Source organism: Manacus candei, unplaced genomic scaffold, assembly GCF_025592945.1.
Source record: "Manacus candei isolate 608988 ecotype Guabito, Panama unplaced genomic scaffold, ASM2559294v1 h1tg000021l, whole genome shotgun sequence".
NCBI classification, from domain to species: Eukaryota; Metazoa; Chordata; class Aves; order Passeriformes; family Pipridae; genus Manacus; species Manacus candei.
The window spans coordinates 1,543,152-1,562,132 of record NW_026138069.1 but is presented as its reverse complement, the minus strand read 5'-3'; the positions used below and the strand labels follow the sequence as shown (position 1 = coordinate 1,562,132).

The following is an 18,981-nucleotide window of genomic DNA, read 5'->3' as shown; positions in this document are numbered from 1 at the left end:
TCTTTCTCCTGAAGGTTCAGAAGTTTGTGTTAGTCCTGACTGGCCTTTTCAAATGAGGATTTGTCTTTTTGAACTTACCGTCACAATTCTCCAACAAAAAAGAGAAAATTTGAGAGTTTATTTTTGTGAAGAGGCCTGGCTTCCTCAGCAAGGTCCACAGACCACCCTCTTCTCATGAATGAATTCATTCTGGTTTTGGAACCAATATAAGCAAATTACTTTTGCTTATGAACATGCTAAAAGGAGTGTACATTCACCTTTTTAACATACAGGATTTTTAAATGAAGAGAAATGTGTGCAAAGACATTGCTTATTTCCTGGTATTTACAGAACCACAATTCCCCCCCCCATGGTCATCTTCCTCTTCTCTTCTTAGTCTTACAAAACTAAATTAAAATTCATGAAGGATTCCAGTGGACAATATAATTTTTTTTAATTTTGTTTAAAAATATATACTGTAAGCTAAAAAAATAGATAATTATATATATACACATTGGCAAGAAATAGAGAATGTCACTTTTTTCACTAAGAATAATCATAGGTTATTTGAATATCCCATAGTGTCAGTAGATACTTATTGGCAGCAGAACTATCAAGAACAGTGATTATCACCCACAGTAGACTAACATTTGTTTTACATATTTACAATTGTTCTAGGACCTTGACAGAGAATTTAATGGTTGGTCTCAACTAATGTACAGAATACCATTCACAACATTCTATTCCTGGAGGTGGTGGGAAATACAACCACTCTATTTCATTGTCTTTTCACAGGCATTTTTTGTATCTATGACACAAACAAAAAAAACCAGCGTAGCTTTATATTCCTATTTGGTACAGCTGTCCATAGCTGAACAAGCGACTAGATGATGAAAAAGCAGGATCACTGGGTTTAGCTGGGAACACAGCATTGCCATCTGCAGTTCTAAACAATTGCCTTTATTATTGGGTAGGTCATTGTCAGCTGGATCACTTAATGAGTCCGGAGATACTTTAGGAGTAGGTCTTTAGAGTCAGCTCCACACAACAAAATTAAGTTGCTTCTTTGGAGCTGCTTAATGTTTGTTTTCCACAGAGCTTAGGTTTACAGGAAGGATTTGTGAAAATCAGTCTTTTTCACAAAAACATTACTTAATAAACACTCGCATATTTCTCCCCATTTTTCTGTTCTCAGTAGGAAGAAGGATGGCTGATGCCTCCTCCCCTTTTCTTTCCTGGACAATTCCACTAAGAATGCCCCATAACATGCAGCTTGGTCTCGGCATCCAGACTACTGCCTGGAGGCTGGCTTGGGGAGTTGCCCTTTACTTACACTTTAAAAGAAACTTTCTTTTCCTTTTCTAAACTTGTGCTTTCCAAAAGAAGCAAGTGAAACCTAAGGAACTCAACCCTTCCCCAAAGCCAACTGAAGGACTGGAACTTCTGAAGGGAGAAATAATTTGCCTTTTCTCTCCAATCTTGAGTATTATTAATTCAGATATATATCATTGCAGTGTCATTAAATGGCATGGAGCTCAGATGCCTCTTAACTGAAATAGGAATGGCTTCCAACTTCATTGAAAACCAGCATTTCTAGTATGAGTGACAACTAGGTCTTCCTTGCTGCTGCCCATTGTGGAAGGTGTCTGTCCCAGTCAGGAGCAGACTCAGCCAAGGGAATCATTTTTCCAGCTTTTACAGGTAGGTGGAATCATAAAGTAACAGATGCACTCACAACTTTCAATTTGCTCGTTTACTTTAGAAACACCTATTCAGAGGATAAAAGGATGGTGAAAGGTGGGGTTTTTTTCTGCCTACACATTCAAAGGGAAATGGAACTAGCTGACACAGCTCTTTTCTACACAAAGAAATTAGGAAACTTGGAAACAGAGGGTCATTTAAGGCAAAGACCAGCGGCTGGTATTTTTCCTTGTCTCCTCCTGAGTAGTTGTTAATCTCATCTCACTTTGAAGAAACCCAAGAAAGTATGTGTGCAGGCCCATGGGAAAGCTGCTCTCTCTTGACAGGGTGGGAGGAAAGGAGAAAAGGTCAAGAACAGAGCGTGTTTACCTAAGCCATGTGCTTCTAGCTGTGTGTTTCTGCTGAGTGCAGCTGCTTCCACTCTCAGCTGGCATTTTGTGGTTTTGAATACTAGACCACTAAATAAAATATGGGGTTTTAATACTTTTTTTTTTAATATATCCAGTGTGGGCTGCTAAAGTAAACAGAATATTGCACGAGTGCACATTTCATTCATATGAGCAGACGCTCAAAGCAAAAACAGGAGCACAATTAGCAACCCAAAAAGTAAAGACCCTAGAATATGGCACAACTACAGACAGATATAAATTTCCTTTTAAAGAAATATACTGTGAGGACCAGTTGCATAATTCTGCAAGCTAAGGAGAACACTGACTCACTGAGTCAATATTTGCTAAATTTACTGGGCCAAATTCAACTCTTGTTCAAGACAGAAACAACTTTGTTTCAGAGCAATGAAAAGGACCGGCCATGAGTGTCACAGGCAGCAGCCTCTGGTCCCTAAACACTTCTCTTTCTGAGTCCCTGATCCCTGACTACCTTCTCAGGATGGATTATTCTTCAGCCTCAAAGACTTTGGGCAGCCTGTCCTTCATATTTGGGGTGTGGTAGGCTCACACAATTAGGAATTTATGCTTCTGGTAGCTTCTACCTGTCTTTTGACTTGTATTAATAACAGGAAAATACAGGACTGAACTAAGAAATTACTATGTCTTGTTGAAAAAGAGAGTAAACATGCATTTGCTAAAGGTAAGAAATTAAGATGTAAAAAAAAAGGATGGAAGCCAAGATCCATCTTTGGAAACAGATCTAAGCTGAGCTGCTTAGCTGTTGCAGACAGGTTAACAAAAAAAAAAAAAAAAAAAAAAAAGACCTTAAAACAGTGACTTAGCAGGGCTTTAACCAAGGGAATATGGCCTGCTGGGAAGTATGAAAATCAGGTAGTGAGAAAGCTGAAAGAAGTTGAAAGATTTCATCTGTGATGTCCTCTTGTATTTCAACTCTGAGGGAGCAAAATATGTATTTCCCTGAGGTTTTAGCTAGGGAGATGGTGTGTGACGTTGCACCACTACAAAATCCTGTTCAGGCTTAACAGTTTGCTATGAGCAGGGTCTAAGGTGAAAGCAGAAGCAGTCTGGGAAATATAAAAAAATTTCCCTGGCAGTTTGCAGAAGTTTTTAATATTTATTATTTTAATATTTGAATGTATCATTTTACCTTTAAAGAAGTCAATTTTAAAAGGAACCAGTATGTATCTTTTCCTTACCTACTAGAACAAAAGAGTAAGACAGCAGATACTTTCTCACCTTTTGGAGGGTTCACTACCTGCAAGAAGGAAGGACAAGCTGGTCTCTGCACTGAAGTGCAGACCACAAGAGAATATTATTTCATATTTTCTCTACAGCTTTTTTAAAACTGCATGGGGTAAGATATAAAATTGGTGCTGGCACCTGAAACAACAGGGAACTTCGATAATTGGACTCTTTTTTTCCACCTTTCCTTGATCAGCAAAAACAATTACTGTTCTGTGGGCTGAATTCCTCATTCTCTTGCAAATCAAGGGCAAGTCCACTGAAGCCAGATAACTTGTACACATGTTAACTCAGTCATGCCCTGATACTAAAGGGTCTTCTGGTGAGTGAACTTTCCTAGCAAAAGAGCAAGTGTTCTTTCCTCAGCCTCCTTCCTGAGCTATGGATGCTTTGGGAAAGCTTAATGCAAGTAGAGAAGAAAGCAGGTTAGAGGAAAGGAGAGGAAAAGAAAAACATTTAAATGTACCGGGGTTTTTTAGAACCACAAAATCTCCCTTCTTAGTAGAGATGAACTAAGAAAACAGTGGAAGAACAGATTCTGAACTGAAATGCTTCAACTTTGTGGTACTTCTGAAAGATTTTGGCTTTGTCTTGTGAACCGCAAGTGATGGCAGAATGCCAATTTTCTTTTCAACTGGTTGTCATGAGTTTTTGCTGATGTTTCTGAATGAATGTTGATCAAATGTGCTCAAAAGGGCTTTAACCTTTTAGATCTACCACTTAACTAAAAATATATTTAACATCTTCCGTAAAAAAAAGTGTTAAAAAATTTTTTAGCCTGTAACTATTATTCAACCTGTAATTTCTGTACTTACAACAAGCTACTCAGTAATTGAAAGATTTTTACTGATTGCATCTAAGTATAATTCTTTTTAGAACATATGACTAATGATAATTAATTTTTCCATAAATAAATTAATCTAAAAAGCACCCCACTGTTAACTTTTTTTGAGAAAATAGTAGTCATCACCCATATTCTTTCTCCAGTAACATAGAAGAAAATGATCAACAGACGTGGGTATGAATTTTTTACAGCCTTTGAACCTACAAAGTCTCTCTTCCCTACATACTCATTTAATAGGAACAGAAAAGGAACAAGCAAATAATCAGAGGGATGGACAGTGCACACAAACAAGGCTTCCCAAATTTTCTGGAATTTCCACTCAGCAAAATCTAGAAAAAATGCTTAAATATAAACAAACAAACAAAAAAAGAGAGATGACCCTGTTTAGTTACATTAACAAATAGATCAAAACCAAACACTTTTGACATTATATCTTCTGTCTCTCTCCCAGTCTTCAAAACAGACACCAGAAGCTATTTTGGAAGGACTGTGCAGCACACACCTATTTTTCCAGGAGCTGTTGAGTTCCTATTTTGTGAGACAATTGGATTAATTTTCTCCCAGTTGAGGATGAAAGAAATCTTAAAGTTTTTTTCTAGGCTAGTCTGCGCCCATTGACTTAGGCTTGATGGGTTTGAGCACCAAATAAAATAATGTATTAAATATTCAGATTTTAACACTTCACTGAAAACAATGTAAACATAAGCCTCACAGGCTGAACTCATCTATAGGTCTGTTTTTAAAACTGATCTCCAGCTAGAAGTCAGTGCAAGCAGAAATAGCTCCTTCTAGAAAATACCCTAGAGAATTCAAGTAATTTTTGTTGACCTCATTAGTTTAACCCCCTATTCTTTTCTTATTTACTCAGGAGCCATTAACAAGCTCTGGCAATCTGTAGTTGAGAACCACATGCCCAACATCAACTCAGTTAAAACAAACTTCATTCCATCATGCTCTGCAAGCATCACTAAAACACAAATATCAGCAGTACAGTTTTCCAAGAGATTTTCCAAAAACATATCTAGGTTGTCTACTCTTCTTCCTCCATTTTGGAGAAAGCACTTGCCCTCAACACCTCCATGCAGTTCACAAGAATGAGTGTTCCTGTTAACTCTCGCCACTGTTTTGTTACTGGGTTTTTCATTTTGTCCAAGGCTGATTGCAGATCTTGTAAGACATCCCTGTAACCATCTCCATAATGAGCAGCCCATGTGTAGAGAAAGTCATATGCAGGTTTCCACATCATCTGAAAATAAAGGGGAAAAAATTAAAAGGTTTTCTCGCAGAAATTGAATTATTGAAGGAATAAAAAAAAGCTGAATGGTAGAAAAGCCACAGAAAAGAAAAGAGAAAAGAAGTGTTTGATCCCTAGCCATGCTGAAATGTTTTATCACAAAAGGCTTGTTGATATGAAACCTCCAATAACCTTATGTAGTTCATTTCTATGAAACTCTCAAATTCTTAGAGGGATAAATAATAGAAATATAAAGTCTTCATTCAGATGATTATGACCAAGTCAAAATATATCCTTGTCTGCAAGTATAATTGAAAGAACAGGAATGGAAGAAAAACACTTTTCCCTTTGATCATTTCTTTTGCAGTGCATACAACTAGAAAGAGTTTCCCTATTTGGTTGTGCTTTCGAGGGTTACTGCCTCATTAAGTAACATTCTGCTCTCCCTCTACTTAGTCTGGAAATTTTAAACATGCTTCTTACCTTTTAGAAATGTTTTCTATTGACAGCAGAAGGAAGCTGGGCCAAAGCCCAACTAGAACTTTATCTGACTACTGTCATAAAAGACAATAAAAAATGTTTCTATAAAGACATCAGCAGCAAAAGGAGAGAACACAGTGACAAAGGATGAGGGAAAGGTTGAGGCAGTTAATGCCTTCTTTGCCTCAATCTTTAACAGCAAGACCATTTTTACTCTGGGTACCCAGCCCCCTGAGCTGGAAAACAGGCATGGAAAGTAGAACGAAGCCCCCTTAATTAATTTAGATCGGATATTAGGAAAAAAATTCTTCACTGAAAGGGTTGTTGGGCATTGAAATAAGCTGCCCAGGGAAGAGGTTGAGTTGCCATCCCTGGAGATATTTAAAAGACAAGTAGATGTGGCTCTTAGGGACATGGTTTAGTGGTAATTTGGCAGTGCTGGGTTAAGAGTTGATTTAGATAACCTGACTAGCTGATCTTAGAGGTCTTTTCCAACCTAAATGATTCTATGATTCTAACATGATTTATCCATAAAATCTGTTTAAAAAAAAGAAAGAAAAAAAAAAAGCCCAAGCACTCCAAAAGCAGGAAAGTCAAAAGTGTTTATAACTTTTTTAAATCAGGACATAAAATTTAAAAATTGTCCTGCAAGAGACAAAGGAAATGAAAAGATAAGTAACCAGTGCTCCTTTTTTCAAACTACAATTTATTTGGTTTATACCAAAAAATTGGAGCAGATCCTTAACAGGTGTAATTTGTCATTGGTCTGGTGACATTAACTAAGTTATGGTAGCATCATTCAGATACCAAGCTGGACTTATATCTTTCAAAGTGCTGAGTAAATTTGCTCAGTTAACCAACAAAATAATTGTTTTTCCAGCTGCTGCTTTTCCAAATGTTACGGTGGCAATCAGCTATTTAGTTTCCCCCTCCTCATTGGCAAATAAGGTTTTGCAAAAAGCAATTGAGTTAAAGATTTCAGGGATAATACACAGAACCACAACAAAACCCATCCCTTTCCTAAAAGGGATTTACTCTTTTAACATTAGCACACGTATGCATCCTAGTAAAAGCATATAGATTGATGCATGCACATTTTTATATATATATACAAAAGTCATCAAGAGGTTGGGATATTTTTAGCATCTTTTTTATTAGAAAAGCAGCTTGTAGGGTTCTGAAGCATAATTCTGAAGAAAATTTGTTATGTCCTCAATATAATCCTATTAATTTACAAACAGTGCAAAGCATAAAGCTCTACTTCCTTGATTTAAGCTTTATTTACTTGATCACTTGAGGAACTGAGTACCAGGAGAATTTCTTTGCTTCTAATTCTGAGCTTTTCTTCACATTTTGGCTCAGAACTTTCAACTTACCCAAGACTGATTCTATTATAGTTTCTGTAAACATCTCCGTCAACTTCTGCTGCCTTTCTGCCCCAGACACAAATGGAAAAACCCATTAAACTCACATCCCCTATAGCCCATTTCACAGTCTGATTAGTCTAGCTTCTGCCTTGAGTTTAAGCCACAAAAAAAAGCCTATACTTTCAGCGAAGTTTCTCATTTTAAGTCTACAGGAGGGAAAAGTGTCATCATTTACCCAAATGAATGGTACCTATTTTTTGCTTTAAGCAAGTCTGTCTTAAGTCATAACCATAAACTTACAAAAGGAGGCAAGAAAAGTAGTTTGATTGTAGGTGGGAAGAAGGAGATTGATTAATTATTTCCTTGGTTTTTTAGAGAGGCTAACTTCAAAAATAATGTTTTAATATACTACTGTAAATAACAGATGTTACAACATATTTTAATGAAATAAAGCAATTCATCACTCTTGTATTTATGCTGAGACCAGAAAGTTTCTGTATTCCTATTTTTAGCTTGACAACCAAGGTAGCCAACAAGAGAAGCTGAGATTTCCTGAATTTATGCTGCTGGCTACATATGCTGCCTTTTCTGTGTCTCCTGCTTCCTTTCCTTATATTCCTGTTAGACTAGAGTATTTAAAGAATTGGGGTACAGTATTCTCTCTTCCCTAGAATGTGAAAAGACAGTTAATATGAAAAGTTGCTCTTTGACTTAGGCTGAAGGTCAGTCTGACATTGCAGTAAGACAATTGGCTGAAATATGCTTAAATACAAACCTTGGTTTCCTCTAATCTTTCAAAACTGATTCTTTTTATATAGGACAAAAGCAAAGAAAGAAAAAAAAAGGAATGCAGGGATCAAAAGCTTTATAAACTGGTCATTGTTGATGCATAATTAACTCAGCACATTGAACTAATACTCCTCGATGGTGGAACAGTCCTTAATGGTTAATTAACTACTTAATGATTTCAGATAATCCTCAATAATTAATCAAAACTTATTACCCTCCTATCTTTTCTTGGTTTTCTGTTTTCAGACCAACAAAGTTCAGAGGTCATATGAAAACACTGAAATTTAGTAGAATGTACTGAAATTTAAGGTTAGATTCACAGGGCAGTGAGGGTGCTGAGTGTTTGCATGAGACACTAGTTCTAGAAACAGGGTGTTCTTTGAACTCACACCCATGTGGATAAGCACTATTACAAAGGGCACACAAAACTAGTGATTCTCCATGGGCCCAATCTAATCCTTGAGAAATGGCACAAAAGTAAAGTAAAATTCTGATCTTTGATTGCTCATTGAATGGTCTCTTAAAAATAGAACATATAGCACTATTGGTTTTCTTTATGATGAATTTGACTGTACTATCTTCTGGCAGCAGATACTGTCACGGAAAGGCAGAGAATTTTGTGGGTGGTTTGTAATAAAAATATGTAAAAAACTCTTTAAAACAAAAGAATAGGGTGTATGAGGTAGAAGATAGGCTTCATGGAAAAGAGAAATCCACTTAAAGTGTTTATTTATATATATTTTTATATATTTTCTTGATATATAAAAAGAAATAAGTATGGTGCTGGAAAAAGAGTTGTAAGATTGTTTTAGTTATGCTATCTGTTAACAAAGTAGAAACATTTCCAAATAACATAGAGATCAACAGAGTCACACATTGTTCAGGTCCATAATTCCTTCTGAAAAAGCTGGGGCTTTGTCAGCCAAACACAGAAATCTCAGTAGAACAAAAGTTTCTGAAGTTAGACAAGGCACTGCCTAACAGTAAAAAAACCCTAATAATGGAAATGACAATTCTGTTCAATTTTAGTATTTTAGATTAAGGCAATGCAAAACCTAAGAAAATAACAGGATTTTTTTTCACATTAAAAAACCAGAAAATAGATATGGGATTGGTAAGAAGGAGAATTTTAAGAGAAAAAATTTGACGAAGGAGCATCCAGACATAAGTACACAGAACAAGTAAAAAAAATACACAAAATAGCTCTAAGAGGAAAGCAAGATCAGACAAGGAGGCGGTGCTTGCAAACAACAATAATGGAGATAATTTTGTAGAAAAGTGAAGAATCACAAGAGTAAACGTGGAATTTTGATCCCATATTGATCTGAGAGGTAGGTCAGAGCATTCAAGGGAAATAAGAGTTGCTGGTTCATGACTAGAGTAGAAATATCTATAGTTATCACGAGGCAGATAAAACTGAGATGACAGATTCACTGGACTCAGATTGTGTAAAGGAGAATATTTTTGGTGGGAAACAGGAAGAATCAACTACAGTGAAAGAAAAAGGAAGAAAACATTATTCCGAGTAGTTGTGAACCTATGAATGGGAAATAGCAATTCCTTTTGTACTTAGAGGTGAGAGAGAAGGAATTCAGTCTGGATCATGTGCATGACCGAGCATGATGGTACAGGCAGAGAGAGAGTGAAGCCTGAATATAAGCACTCAGGTCAGAAAGGTGAGCTTGAGCATCATTCAGCAATGCTTATAAAAGAGGATTTTCAGAGTAAAACCCAGTCTGGGACCTAGAAGTCATTGGTACATAACTCTGTCGGAAAGAGTGGACCATGCTTTGGAGTTAGAGTGGAGCAACGGAGAAAGTAACTTGGTTGCCCAGGAAAAGGTATGCCAGGAGCACAGGCTGACCTTAGGCTCAGCAGCCTGCACAAGGATCCACCTTAAGTCTTGTGACATATCTGGTATTTCATGCCATGAATACCTCTGGGCACCTCAAATGACACTAGGTATCTAATTAGGCACATAAATTGCTCCTTAGATGTGTATGTATTAAAATACATATGAGAGGACAAATGAACTCTTCTTTAGAACTCATACTTCTGTATAAGAAGAGTGCTTTACAAAGGAAAATAAAAAGCATGACTTACCTGGCAAATTATGAACTCAAAGCATAGATTTGCCGTGTTCATGCTACAGAACAGAAGTGGGATTGGTGTCAGAGTTTCTGATCTCATTCTACTTAAGGTAAATGATATCAACTATTACACTGGCATGGAAAAGTATTAATGATGGAAGTCAGCTTCCTTTGGTGGAAAGAGTAAAAGTTGTACTAAGGATGATTTGAAGTGGCTCCTGCAAGGACTGGGTGCTCTTCTTCTCTGTGTCTGAGCTGATAGCAGAGGAGCGAGGAAGGTTAACAAGCGGACAGGACAATAAGAAGGGGTTGAACGTATTCCTGAAGCTCAAGACAAGAGACTGGGACCTCCACAGGAAAGTGCAAAAGGAAAGAAGCACTCAAAGCAAGGAAGAAGAAAGGTCCCTGGCTGTATTTGTGCAGAGGAGCAAGTGTGCATGCACTGTTACACCAGACCCTTACCTCCAGAGCTACTGCTCCATTTTTCCCTTGATGGGGCACTTCATAAGCCTCTATTTGCTGCTTCGTGAGTCGGGCTAGCTTCTCTGCAAGCTCCCGCCAGTTTTTGCCAAGCTTGACAGCTGAAGTCAAAATGATGGTGTCCTGGGTAAGACGTGCCACTAATCCCTGGCAATCTATTTTCAAAAGTGCCTGCAACAATACTTTTCATTAGTGATCTTTCACCAGTAATTACAAACAGAACGTTTTAATTTGTTTTTATAGCACTATTCTGAATTTTTACACAGACAGGAAAGTGTTTCTTTTTTTTCTTTTAATTTTGTGTTCTTACGAATATGTAAATTTTTTTCCCACAAAATGGGGTTGCCAACAGTCTCACAGGAAAACTGCCAACAAGTTTAAGAAAAAAAATAAGCTAGCATTCAGCTGCTTCAGCATTCCAGTGTCAAATGGATCCTGCCAAGCTTATGGATCCTGAAGGAAAAATAAACTTCTCTGACAGAAATATTTGTGACATCAAATTCAGCTTCTTAGAAGTATGACAAGAAACTTGAAAATTAAGTTAGAGTACTACTATACTAAGGTGTTGTCCTTTGTCTACAGCATTTCTGGAAAATCACTGATCACATTGGCCAGCACCTTTTCAATTACTCCTCCCACAGAACTAATAATTTGCTGACCATCAAGCAGAAATGCAAGCACAAAATTCTTCCCTCCCCTGTGCCAAATGAGCATTTAATGACAAAATTTTATGATGAATTAAAATGGTTGCAGGAGTGAAATCCTGAAGTGCAAATATGTTGCATTCTCCTTTCTTTCTTTTTTTCTTTCTTTCTTTGCATAAGCCCTAATGAGAAAAACAAGTCTTGTTTTTTTCTTCTCCTCGAATTAACAGCTAAATATTCCACTGAAAATGTTGAGTTTTTCAGTGAAAGATCAAGAAAAAAATCCAGATATTTTCTTTGGTTTTGAGATATTGATTTTTACTACAATATCAAGCATTTCTGCAGAAGTCAGTGTATGATTTAATTGTAAAATATTTTACAGTAAAAATCCTCATAGGAAACAGCAGAACTTTGGTAGGCACAGTAATGAGTAGCTGACTACAGTGTACTGTACCAAATTCCCCTGTATTTTGGCAAAGTGAAGACAAAGTTGTTCAAATTGCTACATTCTGATTAGCAAAAACACTATATAACATAAAAATAGGAGATTACTTAAAGAAATAACTAGTTAATTCTACCCCAAAATTACACAAGTTATTTCTAGTTTTAAGTCTAGCTTTGCAAGCACAGGGATTTTCATTGAAACTTCATAGCTCAAAATTATATAAATCTCACAAAACAGGACATTAAGTATCTTGGTCTAGTGAAATGTATCCCTGTCAATGACAAGGGTGATGGAATGAGATGATATTTAAGGTCCATTCCAGTGGAAACCATTATATGATTCTATCTTAATCTAACTGTTCCCCACTTTTTGCCTGTTCTGTAATGAACTCTGTTTCACTGTATTCAATTAAAAGTTTGGATAATTTTCACCTTTAGATTCCCCTCTCCTTTTTGTACAGAGACATGGCAGACTTTGCTGTATTTCATGCTGGCTAAGTTCTATTCCACACAGTTTAATATGCTTTTAAGATTTTTAAGTGGCCACTGTTACCAAAATTTTCTGAATCCTGCTGAAATTGCTGTCAACACAGGGGATAGACTAGTTATGAGAAGTAAACTCTGTAAAGGTTTACAATTCAGGATAATCAATATGCTTTAGATGTATAGCTACAATATGAATTTTTAAACATACATTTTTATAACACTTTATTTTCGTATCAGAAATTTAATTATCTTCTGTCCTTTAATAGGCTGGTTGAGTTTTCAGTCAGAGCCAAAGACAGTATTAAGTAGTCATTAATTCCAAATTAATTTGAACACAGATCAGTAAGTAAATTAGTATGGTTAACAGTGCAACTTATTACCTGGAAGAATTTAGAATAAACCCACTTTTAATTCACATATAAGAGCATTTAGTCACATAGAAATTGTTCAGCAGCTTACAAATGAGGTCTATGAAAATACATACTGAAATATTTGCAATATTGTTCATAGGTTGCTACAACATTGACTATGAAGTTGTCATGTGTGGACAGAAAATCCTGCCTTCAACAGCTGGATCAGGATTTCAATTTCAAACATATGAAGCTAAGTTGGACACACATCTTAGCATAGAAAAAATATATATAATGGAGTTTCCACACTACAAGGTTACTTATTACTTCCCAACAGGAATGTGAATTGCTCAGGGGAGTAATTTATCATGACAAAAGACAAAACTTTTCAATCATGGCTCTTTAAAAAGCAGAAAAGTCAACTCAGTCAATCTACTAAATGAGCAAGGTTCCTGGAATATTAGCAGAAGACTTTTTAGAATTAATTGGCCAAAGTATTATTCTTCATGAGAATCTGGGTGCATTTTCTGTCTATAGGTGTCTACAACTTTTAGTAATATATTCAGGTTTGTAAAAATTCCTGCAAGAATGCAGAATCATGTTTTCTTGTTCATACATTGCTACTGAGCAGTTTCTTGACAATGCATTCCCAATAAGCAAATTAGTTCATGCAATACTTACAATAATGAGTTCATAAAGAAATAGTCTTTTTTTTTTGTTAGCATGGCAGTCTTGCTTCATCCTCTTCACAACATGTGCAACTCTCTCTGATTCTTTATTGATATGTGCCTCATTAAAGTCATCCAAAGACATATGTGAATATCCTAGCACCTCAGCTAAAGCTCTCCAGTCGTAAACACTCTCTGATACTGTTGACAGAACTACTGAGTAGATGTAAGTCAGTTTTTTGAATGGCAATGCAATTTGTTCAACAAGATTCCTGGTTGTTAGCTCACTATCAGCAGTGTCCATAGCTTGCTCTTTGGAAATAACTTTTATGTTTTTGCAGTGTACAAGGCCAATCTTTCTTCTGAGAACTCCTACATACCACTCTTTTATTTTAGTTTGTCCAATGGCTTTAACTTTATCTTCACCAAGAAGCGCTATTGTATCCCCTTTAAAATACTCCAGCAAATAGTCAATCTTATTTTGACGTAACACAGTTTTCAAAGCCACTCCATAAGTATTGACGCTCAAAGCTTTATCTTGAAACTTTGGATATTTTACTGTTGGTATCAGAAGCCAAGGCGCGGACTTGATTTCCTTGCGGTTTTGTAGGCGCCTTGGCCTACTGATAATCCCACTTAACTTTGGAGCTGGATCAGGAGTCGTGACATGGAACTGTGTTACTTGGCTACTTTTTAAGAATTTAATCTGAACAAGGAAAACAAAGAAATGCATCTCCCTACATCCAAGCAGGGAGAATAGGAATTGTTGGTGGACCATTTTACCAGTTTTCAACTCCTCCTCTTTAATATTTTTACTTTGGTCTTCCATCTTTACTTCAAAATCTGGATCACAGGATACTAAAGAAATGTTTAGATCTTGCGATTTTTCAAGCAGAAATGTATGTTTTCCCCACAGCTGAAACACCACAGGAGGCATATTTTTACCCCCTTTTCTTATATCAAAAATTGTGAGTTTTCCTGGAATGTAGTTATGACCAAAGACTGTAAAAACTGCTGTAAAAGATGGATGAATATATTTGGGACCATAAATTCCAACTGAGACTCTTCTATGAACATAGTCCCAGACATTAGTTGCTGGAGGCTGGATTTTGTTTGCTTGTATGGCAATCACTGCATACATCACATGACTTAAGTCCGTTAGCTTCACTTGTATGGTATCCTGATAAATGTAGCAATTCTCTAGCTTCTTAAAAGGTCCTTCTTTATTCAAACTAAAAAAACACACAATATCACTCATAGTTTGGCTGAGTGGATCATTCTTCACTTTAGCTGCAACTTTCACCTCTAGGAAAATGGCTTTGCTTGTGTTGAGGTTGCTCAGCGTAAGTTCTATCAGAGGACTTACGGTGCTAGACAGCTCATTGTTACATGACAATGGAGGGTTAAGAATAGCCTTTAAACCAACTTCTTGGAATTCCCCTGGTAATACATGACCCACAGGGACATGAATGTTGATATCTGAGTCAGGTAGTTGTACTGAACCCCCTTCATGATTCAGTTTACAGACTACATGAATGTCTGTAGCTTGTGTTTGTGCCCATCCAGGACTGTGGCTCATGGCTTCTAAATCTAGGCAAGACCGGGTGAGTTGTCGGTGACTCAACCAGGCCATCTTGTAGGCTTCGCGGTCATTTTGAAGCCATGTCATGTCTGAAGTTGTAGTTTTTTGAGGTGCTGTCTTGTGAGGATTAAATCTTTGGTTATCAACAATATCCAGGAAGTCAGAGACACTCTTGGATCGTCCAGATCTTCTTGCTGAAGTCTTTCTTAGGAGACAATCAATATCTAGCTCATCACCTGAGGAATCCAAAGAGTCTCTATTGCTAGAAACTTTAGAGAACAAATAAGGATTTTCTTTTAAGATAGAAAGGTATTTATCATTTTTATTTCTATTTGAAGCAGCTATGTCATGTATGAAAGGGTTGGAGCCTGACAGTTCATTCCAGAAAGGATTAGTCTTGGAAACAGTTTGGGCATGTTTGAATACACCAGACCAGTCAATATCCAAATCCAGTTTACTTTCACTGGCATCTGTTTAAAAGAAAAAAAGAAGCATATCCTAAAGCACAGAGACTTGAGACATTCCATTCATGTCCAACTGATAGTCTGTTAAACTGACTAATTTTATCCTCCTGAAATACATATAGATAATTTCTATAATTTTTCTTCAGTTTTTTAAATACTATCAATACTTATTTAATTAAGAATCTTTCTTAATAGAAGAGTGCTAATAAATTAGTGCTGAATAATAAATTAGTTTTGAAGGATGTAAAGCATCTTCTTTGATGTGCAGATCACTATCAACTCCTACGATTATTAATTAGCATTGAATATGATAAGGTTCCATAAGGTTCAAATCATTATATTCAAGTAATATTTGGCCTCTTACAAAGTGACATGGAGTTCTTTCCTTTGTGTGGAACTCTTTGCAAAGATTAAAGAAATACTATTTCATTTTTTCAAACACTGTAGAGATAAATGCATTACTCAAGATTCTTTTTCATACCAGAGCACATGCATTTAGTTGATAACAGAACATGTACAATTTCTCTCCTTGTGTGTGGAATTTGTTATACTAGCTTTCCATTAGAAAAAAGTCATTGATATAATTTATGAGGTCTTGTGCAATTTGAAATTCGAAGAGAAATGTTTGTGCAGCTGCTGATTTTTCTGAGACTGCATTTTGATAGACAAATAGGGGGTTTTAAGGGGATATTTAAATAAATTTTCTAAAAAAAAATACTCATTATTAACAGTGATATCTATTTGTTCTGAAGAACAGACATCCTTATAATTTATACAAACAATTGTTCATAGAAGCTGATTTACAGGTTAATTTAGAATCACACTTCTTGCAATGAATAGAGTATTTGCAACTTTTTATACTAAGGGTTTCTATTACTTCAGTGTGCCATTATTTTTTCTACATATAGAGGTTATACCATCCCTTCTTTAAATATCCTTGCAAAGAGTTAAAATTTTTAGAGAAATTCATTATTTCTATTTTTTCAGCAAATCAATAGCTTTCCTTATCACCCTTTCCATAGTACCTCCCATTTCCAAGGTTATTTATGATTGCTCAATTGCAAGAATGACAGTGGATACAGTCACAAAAAGAAAAAAATTTAAATGTTAGTAGTTTCCTTTTTGTTGCATTTGTCAAATTGTGATAAAAAGCCAAAACCATGAAGCTTTTCCACAATTCCAGAAAATTCCCAATTTGGAAGAACCAAAGTGGAATTTACCTGCTTCCCAGCTGCCTATCTGCAAAGCTCTAACATTGTCTTGACAAGAGCCTTCCAGGTGAGCTACCTGGGGGATTAAGCCCAGGAGCAGCCTCTTTCTGCTTGAGCACCTAGTCTTGACCAGAGTCACCAGATGAGGCTGGGCTGCTCAAGCACCAGATAAAGCTTTCCCTGTAGTGTGATGCTATTAAAGTCAGATCATTTTGTCTATTGAAAGAATAAATTAATTAAGCCCAAAAATAACATAAGGGGGGTTGTTTGGTTTTTCTTTTCCCATCCTAAAGGGTATGTTTCTTAAACTCTGTCAGAGTCTGAGTCACTAGGATGGACACTTTCTCATGCCAAGGTAACAGTAAAATTACTGGGGTGCAGTAGGTTAGCAAGGAAAAAATTCCTGCTCCTCAACTCATACAGCAAGTTTCAGGCTCACTGTTACATCTGCTACTTGGACAAGTTGCTAAGAGAACATCTACCTTGTGGAGGACAAAGTTTTCTTAATTTTGAGGTTAAAATAGTAATGAGATGAAATTAACTTTGCTCCAGTTTTCAAATTAAAAATGACCTTGCCGTCTTGGTTCTTAAAACCCTAAATTTAGCTAAAGGTTTGGCTAAGAACTCCCTTTTCTCTTTTCCAGTAAACATACCCTAAACAGCACTTGTTAATGTAAGGTTAAAGATTTCAACTCTTCCTCCCAACCAGCCTGATCCAGATATTTCCCAGAAATAAAGACTTTAGATAGAGAGCTTTAGTACAGAAAGTTGCAGAAGACACGTACTGTAGCTGTCTGAGGGTGTCCCATCGTCTACATCAAGCAAAGTCCCCTCTGACCTGCTTCGTGGAATCTCTCCACTAGTTAGGGAATCTGTTCCACTACTGGAAGAACTTTCATCCTAAAAAACAGTTAAGCATATAAAACATCAGCAATTATGCAATTTGGAAAAGGGGAAACTTGGAAGAATAACTGAGCTTTGATCCTGTGGTGTGACATGAAAAAAAAATGAATTTATGGTTTATGATGCCAAGAGCATCACAGTCCTGAGTGAGTCTTACTATCTAATGTACATCAAACCCACCAGATGCTACAGCTGCAGTACAGTATACTGTTCCAGTCCATAGTGAAGTCCAATAACACATCATTAAGTGTCTTGAAACTGGAACTGAGCCAACTGTACAATACCCTCCATTCAGAAGGTCTTGAATAAAATATTTTTGTCAAAAAAAATAAACTTCCTAATTCCTGTTTTCAGGTAAGTTTGACTAGAATCATTAAAGGGGAGGACCTAGATCTTTTACTTTCTTTGACAATTAATATAAAGTATTTTTGTCCCATTCTGTTTTATTATTCTTCTTATGCTTTTCCTTGAAAAAAGATCAGGTCAGATTTTTCCTTTTAGTCTGTCCAAGAAGGACTTCATATAGCCTTCCCTAGGGCCCACACCAGGACAGCAACAGCCCTAGAGAGGATATTCAGGTCTCTCCTCTTCCTTGTTCTGGTTACAAGAAGCTCTGTTTCATTTTGATGCTGTTTGCATGTGGACTGGGCAACACAAGAGCTGTAAACTAGATGCTGTGGTTGAAAGAGAGAGAGTCAACAGCAAACCTATTGCAAAGGCAGGACAGACTGGACGTCCCTTTGAGGAAGGCAACAGAAGGATGAACCTCTAAAGGTACATTGCCTAATGTTAAAGAAAGCAGTTGTCATGTCTCCTAAAGACAGAGGAGCTGGATGAGTTTCAAAGGAGTATTTGGTAACCTACATGCTGAAATTACTGTATCCCAGAAAGAGAAGCTGGAGGAAATAAAATATTAGAGATCTTTTGTTCAGCAAAGCTCTTTAAGTTAGTGTTATAAGCCAAAAGATAAATTAATGACTCTCCCAGAATCCTGTATTTAGGATCCTGTATATAGAAAGGTATAAATTCTGATGATCAATAGGTACATCAAGATATATAGTTAAAAAACAAGGCAAACAGACAAAACAAACAAACAAATCGAAAACTCAAGTGGAAAAAAAAGAGAGAAGGTAAAAATCCAGAAGTTTTTTCAGTCCATACATGGAATTCAATAGTCTGCTTTGTTCAGGAGTCTGAAATATTGCAGCCTGCTACTTCTGCAACAGCAATTGCAGCCTAAGCAGATATTGTTTTATCATGCTTAAAATGGACCCCCCCCCCCCCCCCAAAAAAAAAAAAAGGTTGGGCCTGGTTTTACTGTGGCTGTAAGAAAAAGGAATTTTCAGTTACAGTTCTAGTAGGTGAATTATGTGAAAAGGAAGCATATCTCATATCCAAGCACTACCGCATTGAAAGTGGAATCCAGCTGTCTGTTTTCATTGCACAACGCCATGGTTTAGAACTTCTCTTTTTTTCACTGCAAATATAAATCGGTACGTTTTGTTTTCCCACAAGATGTACCTTCAGCTAATGGCACTCTGTTCAGGTGCTATTTTGTACACAGGCAGGGTGCAAGTCTGAGGTCGGGCTAAGCTCAGCTGCCACTCAGCTGC

General features: G+C 36.6%; 1 protein-coding gene across 1 annotated transcript in view; it reads right to left on the bottom strand.

Moving 5' to 3' along the window:
• Positions 1–323: 323 nt before the first annotated feature.
• The window catches only part of MACC1 (MET transcriptional regulator MACC1), a 38,246-nt gene continuing 19,588 nt past the window's right edge, over positions 324–18,981 (bottom strand). Inside the window, exons 2-5 of the mRNA XM_051785926.1 lie at positions 17,251–17,365; positions 13,222–15,260; positions 10,599–10,787; positions 324–5,422 (exon numbers count right to left, since the gene is read on the bottom strand). Coding sequence (XP_051641886.1) covers positions 5,207–5,422; positions 10,599–10,787; positions 13,222–15,260; positions 17,251–17,365 — 2,559 coding nt within the window. The 3' untranslated portion in view covers positions 324–5,206. The remainder of the gene's footprint in view (positions 5,423–10,598; positions 10,788–13,221; positions 15,261–17,250; positions 17,366–18,981) is intronic.